Source organism: Quercus suber, unplaced genomic scaffold (genome assembly GCF_002906115.3).
Source record: "Quercus suber isolate HL8 unplaced genomic scaffold, Cork oak 2.0 scaffold_102, whole genome shotgun sequence".
NCBI lineage: Eukaryota > Viridiplantae > Streptophyta > Magnoliopsida > Fagales > Fagaceae > Quercus > Quercus suber.
In genome coordinates, this window is record NW_027069567.1 from 912,371 (window position 1) to 927,110 (window position 14,740).

The window sequence follows — 14,740 nt, forward strand, 5'->3', positions numbered from 1 at the left end:
GGATATTAGATATTGTTAGTCTCTTATACGCATGTAATAGCCGTTGTAGACTGTTTTTTCCCGCCATGCTGTGTGTTTTTTTTTTCCTCATATAAGAACAGAATAGAGATGTTGTAATCGTAAATATCTCTCTCTCTCTCTCTCAACTTTCAACAAAATGGGTACCCACGGAAGAAATGGCTCACTCATTCAGATTCCATTTAAGGGTTTGTTTGGATACTGTTTATTTTGCTGAAACTGAAAACTTATTGCTGAAAATAGATAAATGTAAAAGTGAGTTGAAATAGTACAATAAAGTCATGAATAGTATCAAAAAGTGTAATGGAGTCATGAATAGTACGAACAAAGTTTATCTCCAAACTAATTTGGAGAGAAATTCTTCAAACTTCTTATATATTTCTTTTTTGAGAGTGAATTTTGAAAATCTAATTGTTGAATTTCATGTTCCTTATGTTCTTAACATGCATATTAAATTTCGTTCAAATCAGATATTATTTACTATTTGATTAATTAACTTATTTTTTATATACAACTTTAGATTACAAAAACTTGAAATTATAACATTTATTTGATGATATAGCAATTGATCTTTGATTTTCTTGAAATTTTGTAAGCATTAAAGATGTAATAAGAACATGTAATCTAACAGTTAGATTTTAAAAATTTACACTCAATATAAATATATATGATAAGTTTGTAGGGTTTTTCTCTAAGTTTGAAAAAAAATATTTTTTAACAAAAATAAACTAAATAGTAAAATAATTTTAATTTTTCATTCTTATCCAAACCAACGCTTAAAAGGTCTGAATTGTCAAACCGGCCATTTTGACGGAATTGACACAATGAATGGTATTGGTATTGCGAAATTTCCAGGAAGGGAGTTCAAATAGTAAAAAGATTGGGTCGTAGACTTTCAAGGCTAAATGTTAGTCCTACAATACTATGCCATAACAAGTACTATGCCATAACAAGTAGTAATAACTACCAACACTTGGGTTGACACTCTTGTTGTTTTGGTGCTAAAGGCCTCGACAGTCAACACTTGGTGCCTCCTCATTTTCCTATGCATGATAACGGTAACATTCCAAGAGAATTCATAAAGGAAGACTAGTATCGGTAACTTTTTTGATAATCACTAGTATCGGTAAGTTTCTTCCCCCATATATATTCGGTCCTCTTCGGCTCCTTCTTCACAGCAACATTACTCTCTAGCTTTCTTCTCGCTCTTTTAGCCTTCTTTTTTAAACTCTCTAGCATATTGAAAGCACTTCAAGCTCTCACTCTTTAGCTTCCATCTCACTCTTTTAGCCTAGCTTTCACTCCATAGAAAGTTTTTCTTTCACTCTCTAGCACTGAACCACTTGAAGCGCACCCTCTCTTGCTTCCCTCTCGCTCTTTAAGTCTTCCTTTCTCTAGCATACTGAAGCCCTTCAAGCTCACTCTCTACCTTTCCTCTCGTTCTTCTAGCCTTCCTTTCACTCTCTAGCACTGAAGTACTTGAAGCCCACCCTCTCAAGGCTCTAGCTTCCCTCTCGCTCTTTTAGTCTTCCTTTCTCTCACTACGAACAAATGGCTGAAGCAATCCTCTGCGGAGTTGCACAGACCATAATTGAAAATTTGGGATCTGCGGCTTTTGAAAAGTTTAGACCACTGTGGAATATTACGGATGACCTTGAAAGCATCAAGAACACGGTGTCCAGAATACAAGCTGTCCTTCTGGATGCATTGGAGCAGCAGAACCGCAATCATCAAACCAGTGACTGGCTCAAAAAGCTCAAGGACACTTTTTATGATGCAGATGACTTGTTGGGTGAGTATAAGTTCCACACTGAGTTAGCTTTGCAGCAAGAAGAGACGATTGGGAACAGTGCAGGAAAGGTACGCAATTTCTTTAGAAGTATCCCACTTGCTTTTAGAAATCATAGGATGAGTCTTAGAATAATCGAATTGAGGCAGAAACTAACTGCAATGGCGGAAGATAGGAATAACTTTCACTTTAATGAAGGCTATGTAAGCCTCAAGTGAGTCTAAATAGGGAGACTTTCCCATGTTTACCTAATAAAGAAGTTATTGGAAGGGATGATAATAAAAATGCCATCATAAAACTTTTATTGGAGCCTAATAATGAAGTTTCAGTCGTTGCTATTGTGGGAATTGGGGGTTTAGGCAAAACCACACTTGCTCAACAACATATATACAATGATGAGAATGTCAATACACATTTTGAGCTAAAAATATGGGTGTGTGTCACAAATGTATTCGAGGTGAAAGCAATTGCTGAAAAGGTAATAAATGGTATTGATAAAGATAATAGCATGTGTTAAATGTATATTATTAGCAACGCGATGTGTTATACCATGTTGTGTATGTTAAAGTGGATGCGGAAGGGAAAGTATAAAATAGGAACACCGAGAACACGAGAGTTACGTGGTTCAGTCTTGTCGGCTTACATTTACGAAGAAATCCCTTAAGGGTTACATCTTTATTGTATAAGAGTATAGTACAATAACCTGTGTTACATTGAATCCTAACATGAGTATATATAGGCGACTAAATCCTAGATTACTAGTACAAGTACGAATGAGCTTGGGCCTATTACATTGGGCTAATATGACTAATATATATCTCTAACAGCATGGAACCAATGCGAAAGAAATGTCGTAAGATTAATTCTGAAATCCTCGTGGTTCAAGTCCACAACATGGATCCATTCAAGGAACTAATTAAAAAAATTAATCAAAAGAAATATTTACTTGTGTTGGATGATCTGTGGAATGAAGATTGTAAAAGTTGGAATGGCCTTAAAAGCCTTTTAATATGTGGTGGAAAGGGAAGTAAGATTGCAATGACTACACGTGCCAAATTGGTTGTGGAGATTACACGTCCTGTTTCAGCATATACCCTTGATGGTCTTTTCTAAAGACCACTCTTGGTCTTTATTTGAGAAAATAGCGTTTAAAAACAAGATAGAGACCAACAACACTAAATTAGGAGAAATTGGAAGGGAGATTGTAGGCAAATGTCAAGGAGTACCTCTTGCCATAGAGTCCATTGGAAATGCATTATACTTGGAGAAAAAAGCCGGGTGGTTAAAGATCAAGGATAAGGTACAAGAAAATGTAATTGAACAAGGGGGTGGTAATACACTTTCAATTCTAAGGTTAAGTTATGATCCTCTTCCGTCACATATAAAATGTTGTTTTGCCTATTGTTCTTCGTTTCCTAAAGCTTACAATATTGATAAGATGACACTGATTCAACTATGGATGGCACATGGGTTAATCCAATTGTCAAATAATATAGAGCAATTAGAAGATGTTGCAGATGAGTGCATCAAGCATCTACTTTGCAGGTCCTTTCTTTATGAAGCAAGCAATAATTTTTATGGACTATACAAGATACACGATTTATATCATGATCTTGCACTATCAATTGTAGGGCCAAACTTTAGATTTGACTATTTGGATGGAAAAACTCGTCATGTATCATTTTCTAGTGTCTCATCTTTTACTAAAACTTTAAGTTTGGTTAAAGAAAGCTACAAGGTACGTACAATTCTTTTCACACATGGCGGGTCATTTGGTACCATGGATGAGTCAACATTGAGTACACTAATTGAGAGTTCCCCAAGGTTGCGTGCATTAGATATACATAAATTGAATATTAGAGTAATGCCAAATTCTGTAGGAAAGTCAATACATTTGAAGTACTTGGATATTTCTTTTAATCCCATTGGAACTCTTCCTGATTCAATTACTACATTGTTGAATTTGCAAACACTAAAACTTAAGGAATGTGAGAATCTTGAACAATTGTCTAGGGACATCACAAAATTGATTAGCCTCAGGCACCTTGATAATAGGGGTTGTTATAAGTTGAGACTGCCTCAAGGATTACGGAAAATGACTAGTCTTCAGTCATTACCATTATTCATTGTGGGGAATAATGGTGGACTAGGCGAATTATATGGGCTAAACAACCTTAGAGGAACACTAAGGATCAAAATTTTAGTACAATTGGAAGATGTTAACTCACAATCCAAACCCGAAAATTTAAGGGAAAAGCAACATCTTAAGAAACTGAATTTAGCATGGGCTCATCAGGAAGGACATGATGAGATGTTGTTAGATTGCCTCCAACCACATCCAAATCTCAAAATTTTGAAAGTATGGGGATACACTGGTGTGACATTTTCAAGTTGGCTTTCTTCCATTGAAAATCTTGTTAATTTAACTTTAAGTAGATGTGACAGATGCAACCACCTGCCACCGTTGTTTGAACTCCCATTTCTGGAAACATTACGTCTTTATGAAATGAAAGGTTTGGAATACATATCAGATCGTGATATGTGTGAGGAGATTTGTGCTTTATCCTTCTTCTCGTCGCTAAAGTCACTTGTGATTTCTGGAAGCCCTAACCTGAAAGGATGGTGGAGGAGCGCATCAACACTAGATCATTAACAGCGTCAGCATAACCAGTCACTGCCTTCATTTCCTTGTCTTTCTTCCTTTTGGATTCGTGAGTGTCCTAATATGACTTCCATGCCCTTGTTTCCTTATCTCGAAATAATGCTATACCTAAATAACATTAGCTTAAAGCCTTTTCAAGAGACACTTCTTTCCTATTCCTCCTCATCCTCATCCCCTCCTCTCTCCAAATTAAAATCTATGCATCTAATTGGTATGGAGGATATTGTGTCTTTACCAGATGGGTGGACGTCGAATCTAATTTCTCTCGAGAATTTATGCATTTTCCATTGCAAGGAGTTAAATCTTGGTAGTGACATGGACAGAATGGAATGGCGACATCTCAATCGCCTCAGTCATTTGGAATTCCACAGCCTTCCAAAACTAAATGTTAGCATTTATTTGCTCCTATATATGTATGTAAGAACAGTGTGTGTCCTAACAAAATGTTAGTACTTATCTCTTTCTTCTTCTTTTTAAAATAATTTTTTTTGACAAAGTAAATTGAGAGGAAACACTTGCATAGCCATGTCAAGTGTATTGATCAGGCATCTGGCATTTAAATTTACGTATTTGAAAAAAAAAAAAAAAAATTCATGAATCTGCAACATTTCACCAACTGCTGTGTATGTCCAGCACATTTCTGACAATTTGTAAATATGGAAAACCAAAAAAATCCAAAATTTGTTGAAGATTTCGACGGCTTGGTCTATATGGCCGACGCTGATTCAATTATAGTTGTATAGGAACCTAAGAAAATGAACTTTTTAGAATTTTGCTCTCTATCATTTATTGATTTCAATACAATTTTTTTGAAAAAAAGAATGAATTTTTTCTTTTCGATATCAAAAATATAAGAACCAATGTATATAATTGAATGGGGATCACTTTAGCAAAGCTTTTGGTTTTCTAAAGTTTTTTAATAATAAAAAATCTGACATGTATAGAATCTTGGCCAATTTGTTTTATTTCAAAGTAACCAAACGGTTGAATTGTTTCAAAGTTCTATAATAATTATTATTATTTAATTCGATGCCTTGTGTTCTGTCAACAGTTGAAATACGATGAATCACTTGGATATTTTTAGGATTTTGGATGAAGTACGAAAGGTACTTGGTTACGCTCTCTATAATCAAAGGTTAGTGAGTATTTTGAATAAAATTTCATTCATATATTTGATTCACACACTAAGAAGGAAAAAGTTGCATACTATTTGCTTTTTTATTCTAATGATTTTTGCAGAAGCTGATGAATGTGCTTTTTCGAAGTCTTTACAAGAAAAATGCCTTTGTCAAGTCCTTAGTTTTTCCAATAAACTTTGAATAGTTGGGAGAGGGTTATTCAAATGCTAATTCCTTTCCTCTTCTCCTTTGTTTATGATGATTTCTCACTTAATTTGATCCTAGATGCAGAACAAATTGGAATTAAAAAACAAAACCAAGCGTAAATATCTGGGCCTAAACCTTTTATAAAGAACATTTTGTTTCTATTATGAGCTTACTTTCTGCTGTAGTTTAATGGTCTAGAGCTTAACATCAAATTTTTTTTTTCATGTGGTTGGAAGCATATACAATTTTAGTGGAATTTCTTTGTACATTTTGGGTTATGTTCCCATTGCTTACTGTTATAAACTTGGGATAAATAATTTTTTTTTTGGCCATCTTGTCTCACTTGAATAACCAATTCATGGCAATTTTTCACAATTCCCTGCCATTGTTAAACTTTGGCTAGCTTGAGGATGCAACATGCATCGTCACTGCAGTCATTCTTGATTGGCCTCTAGCAATATGCATTTGAAAAAATGAACTGAACATAAAAGGGAAGCTTGTAAGGACCTTTTATAATAACTCATTACAAGCTGGTAAATTGGAGTGACAATGCTGTTATCTTGTGTTATCCGCAGGGAGCATTTGGAGTGCTGTAGGAATCATCTCTTTAATGATTACTCTTTTACAAAGAAGATTATGGCAGAAAGTGTTGGAAGAGTACTTGGTTAATCTGCGTCTTGTCTTTTAAAATTCCTCTCCATTTGTTCAGATGCTGAGGCCCACTTAGTGTTATTTTTATTGTTGAAATCGACTTTAGTGTGATGTAAATTTGTTGTAATCTAAAAATTGTGTTCTTCAATGTTTTGGTAGTTTTTAGCAATTGTTTAGAGAAAATTGTTGTAAACGCATTATTCAATAGTGGAAGATTTTTTACTAGACTAGGTCCCGTGGTTTTTCCCTTCTCATTGGAGGGTTTTTCACGTAAAAAATCGATGTCTTGACTAATATGGATGAAAAAAATATTTAAATGATGTGTTTAAATTAAAATCAGTAATAACTTACCACATATAATTTATTGTGATAATATTGTAAAATGTTAAGAATGTAGCACTTCTCATTAAAATTAGATGAATGAAAGAATATTGAAAAAGAAATATTAAAGAAAGAATGAAGATATAATATTTAAATGGGATAGAGAAAAAGATAGAGAGTCTGTTAGAATGTGTATTTGAAAAAGTAGGTAGGCAAAAGGTAAAATGAACTGTTCACTCTCCAAACAGTACAAAAAATTTGAAGAGCCTACTGGAGATACTCTAAGTCTAGTGATGACTGGCCATGCTTGCCACAAGAAACTATTGACAATAAATTATTTAGGGATGATACATATTTAATTAATATGTATTAGCAATACAAATTTAAATTTGAGATTTTGTATAAAATAACTAACCTAATTTAATCCAAATTTATTTTATTTGGGGTTGCTTTCTAAAAAGATAATGAGTTTTAATTTCTTTCTTAATAATTTGATAGTATGTACTATGGGGGAACATACTATATCACTAGCTTACTAGGTTCTTGACTTGAATGAGTTATAAATAGTTTAAACTAACATAATTAACATTAGTCTATCAAATATCAAAAGAATGAAAATTAGAAAATTTTAAGTTAAACTATGGTCTTTCAATCAAATGAATGCGATAGTCATAATTAAAAGAGGTCTCTCTCTCTCTCTTTGAGAGAGAGAGAGAGAGAGAGGTAAATCTAAATAATGTATATTAATAATAGTGTAAAAATGATCTAATTAATGGTTTTATATTGAATATTTATTTATTTTCGTTTAATAGACATAAGTAAAATGTAATCTAATTCAAATTTCTTTATTACCGATTTTTTTTTAATTTTTTACGCTAAGAAAAAAGTGAGGTTATTAGTAATTTTTTAAATTTTTTTGGAGATAATTACAACATATTACTAACTCCGTAACTTGAACTATTTTCTATTAAATGCTAAGAAAAGAGTGAGGTATAAATTAAGCCAAACTCAATAGTAGCCTTTAAACTACAGATTTTTTTATTCAACTATAAAAACTTTACCAGTTTTTATTTTTTTTTAAGAATTAAAATTTTACAAGTTAAGTTAACTAAAACTCCCAATAAATAATTAAAATTATTTTGATAATTCGTGCGGGTGAAAATATGTTGGTCCCACCAAAAAAAGAAAAAGAGCCGAGTAAAGATCAATAAATGATAATATAAATAGCAAGGAATGTTTTGCAAGCAAACAAGAAAACCACATCAAAGTGGGTGATTGATGGTGGCCAGAACACATGAGCCACACACGTGGTAGGAGTTAGAGCAATCCAGCAAATTGTAACGTGTAAAAAGAAAACATGGACTTAGAGGTTCATAAGTAAAAAACTCTAGGACAAAGAAGAAGATGAAGAAGAAGAAGAAGGAAAGAAAAACCATACCAAACCTCTAGCTTTCTTCTCGCCCTTTTAGCCTTCGTTTTCACTCTCTAGCATATTGAAGCAGTTCAAGCTCTGACCCTCTAGCTTTTTTCCTGCTCTTTTAGCCTTCCTTTTCACTCTCTAGCAGCATATTGAAACACTTCAAGCTCTCACCCTTTAGCTTTCTTCTCGCTCTTTTAGCCTATCTTTCACTCGCTAGAGAGTTTTCCATTCACACTCTAGCAGTGAATTACTTGAAGCCCACCATCTCTAGCTTCTCTCTCACTCTTTTAGCCTTCCTTTCTCTCACTACGAACAAATGGCTGAAGCAATCCTCTGCGGTGTTGCACAGACCATAATCGAAAATTTGGGCTCTGGAGCATTTGAAAAGATTTTGTCACTGTGGAATGTTAAAGATGACCTTGAAAGCATCAAGAACACTGTGTCCAGAATACAAGCTGTCCTTCTGGATGCAGTGGAGCGGCAGAACCACAACCATCAAGACAGGGACTGGCTCGAAAAGCTCAAGGACACTTTTTATGATGCAGACGACTTGTTGGGTGAGTATAAGTACTATAGATCTTTTATTCAACTATAAAAACTTTATCATTTTTTTTTTAATTAAAATTTTACCAATTGAATTAACTAGAACTCACAATAAAAAATTAAAATTATTTTGGTGATTGGTGGGAGTAAAAATAAATTGGTCCCACAAAAAAGAAAAAAGAAAAAATGAGCAGAGCAAAGAGCAATAAATGATAATATAAATAGCAAGGAATGTTTTGCAAGCAAACAAGAAAACCACATCAAAGTGGGGGATTGATGGTGGCCAGAACACGTGAGCCACACACGTGGTAGGAGTTAGAGCAATCCAGCAAATAGTAACGTGTAAAAAGAAAACATGGACTTAGAGAGGTTCATAAGTAAAAAACTCCAGGACAAAGAAGAAGATGAAGAAGAAGAAGGAAAGAAAAACCATACCAAGCCTCTAGCTTTCTTCTCGCCCTTTTAGCCTTCGTTTTCACTCTCTAGCATATTGAAGCAGTTCAAGCTCTGATCCTCTAGCTTTTTTCCTGCTCTTTTAGCCTTCCTTTTCACTCTCTAGCAGCATATTGAAACACTTCAAGCTCTCACCCTCTAGCTTTCTTCTCGCTCTTTTAGCCTATCTTTCACTCACTAGAAAGTTTTCCATTCACACTCTAGCAGTGAATTACTTGAAGCCCACCATCTCTAGCTTCTCTCTCGCTCTTTTAGCCTCCCTTTCTCTCACTACGAACAAATGGCTGAAGCAATCTTTTGCGGTGTTGCACAGACCATAATCGAAAATTTGGGCTCTGGGGCTTTTGAAAAGATTGTGTCACTGTGGAATGTTAAAGATGACCTTGAAAGCATCAAGAACACTGTGTCCAGAATACAAGCTGTCCTTCTGGATGCAGTGGAGCAGCAGAACCACAACCATCAAGACAGGGACTGGCTCGAAAAGCTCAAGGACGCTTTTTATGATGCAGACGACTTGTTGGGTGAGTATAAGTTCCACGTTGAATTAGCTTTGCAGCAAGAAGAGACAAGTAGGAATATTGCAGAAAAGGTACGCGATTTCTTTAGAAGTATCCCACTTGTTTTTCGAAATCGTAAGAGGAGTCTTAGAATAATCGAGTTGAGGCAGAAACTAATTGGAATGGCGGAAGATAGAAATAACTTTCACTTTAATGAGGGCCATGTGAAGCCTCAAGTGAGTCTGAACAGGGAGACTATCCCATGTTTACCTAATATACAATTATGAAAAAGTCAATACACATTTTGAGCTAAAAATATGGGTGTGTGTCTCAAATGTTTTTGGGATGAAAACAATTGCTGAAAAACTAATAAATGGTATTGATAAAGATGATAGCATGGAACTAATGCGAAAGAAACGTCGTAAGTTTAATCCTGAAGTCCTTATGGGTCAAGTCCACAACATGGATCCATTGAGGGAAATTGTTAACAAAGTTTATCAAAAGAAGTTTTTACTTGTGTTGGATGATCTATGGAATGAAAATTATAAAAATTGGAATGACTTTAAAAGCCTTTTAATCGGTGGTGCAAAGGGAAGTAAGATTGTAATAACTACGCGTGTCAGATTGGTTGCCAAAATTACACGTCCTATTTCAACATATGCTCTTAAAGGTCTTTCTAAAAACCACTCTTGGTCTTTATTTGAGAAAATAGCATTTAGAAACAGACAAGAGACCAATAATCCTAAACTAGTAGAAATTGGAAGAGAGATTGTAGACAAATGTCAAGGAGTACCCCTTGCCATAGAGTCCATTGCAAATGCATTATACTTCGAGAAAAAAGAAGGGTGGTTAAAGATCAAGGATAAGGTACAAGAAAATGTAATTGAACAAGGGGGTGGTAATACTTTTTCAATTCTAAGGTTGAGTTATGATCCTCTTCCGTCATGTATAAAAGGTTGTTTTGCTTTTTGTTCTTTGTTTCCTAAAGCTTACGAGATTGATAAGATGAAACTGATTCAACTATGGATGGCACATGGGTTAATCCCATTGTCAAATAATGGAGCGCAATTAGAAGATGTTGCAGATGAGTGCATCAACCATCTACTTTACAAGTCATTTTTTGATGAAGTAAGGGATTATGGTTATAGACAAGTCTTAAAATTCAAGATGCATGATTTTTATCATGATCTTGCTCTATCAATTGCGGGGGCGGATTGTAGAATTGACTATTTGGATGGCAATACTCGCCATGTATCATTTTCTAGTGGCTCATCTTTTACTAAGACTTTAAGTTTGGTTAAAGCAAGCAGCAAGTTATGTACAATTCTTTTTACACATGGTAAGTCATCTAGTGCCATGGATGAGTCAACATTGAGTGAACTGATTGAGAGTTTCCCAAGGTTGCGTGCATTAGATATACATGGATTGAATACTAAAATAATGCCAAATTCAATAGGGAAGTTAATACATTTGAAGTACTTAGATCTTTCTTTTAATCCTATTAAAACTCTTCCTGATTCAATTACTGCATTGTTGAATTTGCAAACACTAAAACTTCAAGAATGTTGTAATCTCGAGCAATTGCCTAGGGACATCACAAAATTGGTTCGCCTCAGACACCTTGATAATATAGGTTGTTCTAAGTTGAGACTGCCTCAAGGATTACAGAAAATGACTGGTCTTTGGTCATTACCATTATTCATTGTGAGGAATAATGGTGGACTAGGCGAATTGAAAGGGCTAAATAACCTCAGAGGAACACTTATGATCCAAATTTTAGAACAATTGGAAGATGCAAACTCAGAATGCAAGGCCAAAAATTTAAGGGAAAATCAACATCTTGAGAGACTGGATTTAACATGGGCTCATCAAGGAGTATATGATGAGAAGTTATTAGATAGCCTCCAGCCACATCCAAATCTCAAAATGTTGGAAATGTGGGGTTACACTGGTGTGACATTTTCAAATTGGCTTTCTTCCATCGAAAATCTTGTTAATTTAACTTTAAGTAGATGTGACAGATGCAACCACTTGCCACCGTTGTCTGAACTCCCGTTTCTGGAAACATTACGTCTTTATGAAATGAAAGGTTTGGAATGCATATCAGGTCGTGTTGTGAGTGAGGAGGTTTCTGCTTTATCCTTCTTCCCGTCGCTAAAGTCACTTGAGATTTGTGGAAGCCCTAACCTGAAGGGATGGTGGAGGAGCGCATCAATGCCAGATCATCAACAACATCCGAATGACCAGTCACTGCCTTCATTTCCTTGTCTTTCTTCTTTTTGGATTCGCGGGTGTCCTAATATGACTTCCATGCCCTTGTTTCCTTATCTCGAAAAATTCCTATCCCTAAACAACGTTAGCATAAAGCCTTTTCAAGAGACAATACTTCTCTCTTCCTCTTCTTCCTTGTCCTCTCCTCTCTCCAAATTAAAAAATATGGAAATATCTAGTATGGACGATGTTGTGTCTCTGCCACATGGGTGGACATCGAATCTAATTTCTCTCGAGTCTTTATACATTTGGCGTTGCAAGGAGTTAAATCTAGGAAGTGATGTGGACAACATGGAATGGCGGCACCTCAATCGCCTCAGTCATCTGGAATTCCACAGCCTTCCAAAACTGAATTCCTTACCTGCAGGTCTTCAACACGTTACCACTCTGAAAATGCTTACAATTTCACACTGTGAGAATCTGAAAACTTTGCCGCGGTGGATTCGGAAGCTTATCTCACTTGAAAGTCTTATAATTGGTGACTGTCACAATCTGAAATCACTGCCTAATGAGATGCGCGATCTCACGTCTTTACAATGTCTGGGGATTTTTAGTTGTCCCGAGTTACGGAAAAGATGTGAAAAGGAAACCGGTCAGGATTGGAACAAGATTGCACATATCACTACCGGTACGCATTCTATATACCCATTTTTTTAATTGAATTTTTGCTTGCCAGCTGAGAAAATAGTTGAAAATGAAAGAAAGTGTACTTTTTAGAATTCTATTCTCTATCATTTATTGATTTCAATACAATTTTTTTGAAAAAAAGAATGAATTTTTTCTTTTGGATTTCAAAAATATAAGAACCAATGTATATAATTGAATGGGGCTCACTTTAGCAAAGCTTTTGGTTTTCTAAAGTTTTCTAATAATATTTTTTTTTTTTTTAAATCTGAGATGTATAGAATCTTGGACAATTTGATTGATTTCAAAGCAACCAAATTGTTGAATTGTTTCGAAGTTCTATTATTATTAACATTATTTAATTCGATGACTTGTGTTCTGTCAACAGTTAATATTCGATGAATCACTGTGGAGTACGAAAGGTACTTGGTTACACTCTATAATCAAAGGTTATTGAATATTTTGAATAAAATTTCATTCCATTTATTTGATTCACACATTAAGAAGGGCCCAAAAGGAAAAAGTAAAATGAAAGATGCATATATCCCTATTAAAAACCATTTATAAAGAACATTTTGTCTTTATTATGATCTTATTTTCTACCATGGTTTATTTGTCTAGAGCTTAACATCAATTTTTTTCATGTGGTTGGAAGCATACACAATTTTTGTAGAATCTCTTTGTACATTTTATGTTATGTTCCCATTACTTACTGTTACAAAATATTTTTTTTGGCCATTTTATCTAAATTGAATAACTGGTTCATGGCAATTTTTCACAATTCCCTACCACTATTAAGCTTGGGCTAGCTTGAGAATGAAACATGCATCGTCATTGCAGTCATTCTTGATTGGCCTCTAGCAATGTGCATTCGAAAAAATGATCTAAACATAAAAGGGTAGCTTGTATGGACCTTTTATAATAACTCATCACAGGCTGGTAATTTGGGATTACAATGCTGATATCTTGTATTATCAGCAAGGAGCATTTGGAGCGCTGTAAGGATCATCTCTTTTACAAGAAGATTATGGCAACAAGTATTGGAAGAGAACTTGGTTTATCTGCATCTTGTCTTTTGAAATTCCTCTCCATTTGTTCAGGTGCTGAGGCCCATTTGGTGGTCTTGTTATTGTTGAAATTGACTTTAGTGTAATGTAAATTTGTTGTAATCTAAAAATTGTGATCTTCAATGTTTTGGTAGTTTTTAGCATTTGTTTTAGAGAAAATTGTTGTAAACACTTTATTCAATAGTGAAAGATTTTTTACTGGACTAGGTCCCGTGGTTTTTCCCTTCTCATTGAGGGTTTTCCACGTAAAAAATCAGTGTCTTGATTGTGGTTTGTTGCTAGATATTTCTATTTGTGTTGATAGTGCTTGCTAGATTTTTTTTTTTTTTAATTCCTATTGAATTTGCACAAAGAGAGAGAGAGAGAGAGAGAGTAATTCCATTGTGTGTTATGGTACCAATTGGAAAATTTCCCCGATATAAATAGTGGATTCGTTCTTCAATGGGAAAAGGCTTGAGGTCTACCTTGAGCAAGCTTGCTTGGGCTACATTCATCTACCATATTTGGATTTAAAGAAATGCAAGAGTCCATAATGATCCTATTTGATGATGCCGAAAATCTCACCAGTGAGTCGCACGACGCTTGTACGCTCAAAAACAACACCTGCACAACAAAAATGAAAGGACCTCACAGAGAGCATCGGTGTGGTGCCGGCCAAATACCCTCCGAAGGTCAAGTTAGAACTTCTTTCAACTCTAGAGTGCTAGAGAGGGGTTAATTATGCGTACCTCGGCTCATGAGGGTATTTGGGTTTTTATAGTAGTAGTGGGTGGACCTTTTTTCCTTGGAGTAGAAGTCTTTTCCTTGTAGGAATCCTTATACGCGTAGATTGCGGAATCCTTTCCTTATAGGACTCTGATACTGGGCGTGGAATACAAGCAATTTCTAAAACCCATGCGTGATGACCAAGTTATGGTCTTCATAGAACCGTCAACCTTTAAGGCGTCAGCCTGTATTTCCCTTCAGCTAAGCTAGCGTCAGCCTTCATGCTTTGTTCAGTAACCTAGGGGCTTCAAATTGCCGTCAGTTTGGACTTGGGGACTTCAGCCCGTCAGTTTCGTCCTGATCTAGTCAGTATGCATTTCATTACGTTTATCTT

At 35.1% G+C, this 14,740-nt stretch overlaps 2 protein-coding genes across 3 annotated transcripts; both read left to right on the forward strand.

Annotated features, from left to right (window-relative positions):
- Positions 1–2,906: 2,906 nt before the first annotated feature.
- LOC112038184 (putative disease resistance protein RGA3) lies at positions 2,907–4,460 on the forward strand. Its single transcript, XM_024070992.1, has one exon. It carries the CDS (start codon positions 2,907–2,909, stop codon positions 4,458–4,460), a length of 1,554 nt encoding a protein of 517 aa, XP_023926760.1.
- A 5,499-nt stretch (positions 4,461–9,959) lies between these two features.
- LOC136068178 (putative disease resistance protein RGA3) lies at positions 9,960–13,842 on the forward strand. 2 transcript variants are annotated; one of them, XM_065774977.1, is made up of 3 exons: positions 9,960–12,578; positions 12,963–12,996; positions 13,553–13,641. In XM_065774977.1, exons 1-2 carry the CDS (start codon positions 10,025–10,027, stop codon positions 12,974–12,976), a joined length of 2,568 nt encoding a protein of 855 aa, XP_065631049.1. In that variant the 5' UTR covers positions 9,960–10,024; the 3' UTR covers positions 12,977–12,996; positions 13,553–13,641. The 2 variants fall into 2 exon arrangements, with proteins under 2 accessions (XP_065631049.1, XP_065631048.1); XM_065774976.1 differs by lacking the exon at positions 12,963–12,996 and having other exon boundaries at positions 13,553–13,842.
- Positions 13,843–14,740: the final 898 nt, after the last annotated feature.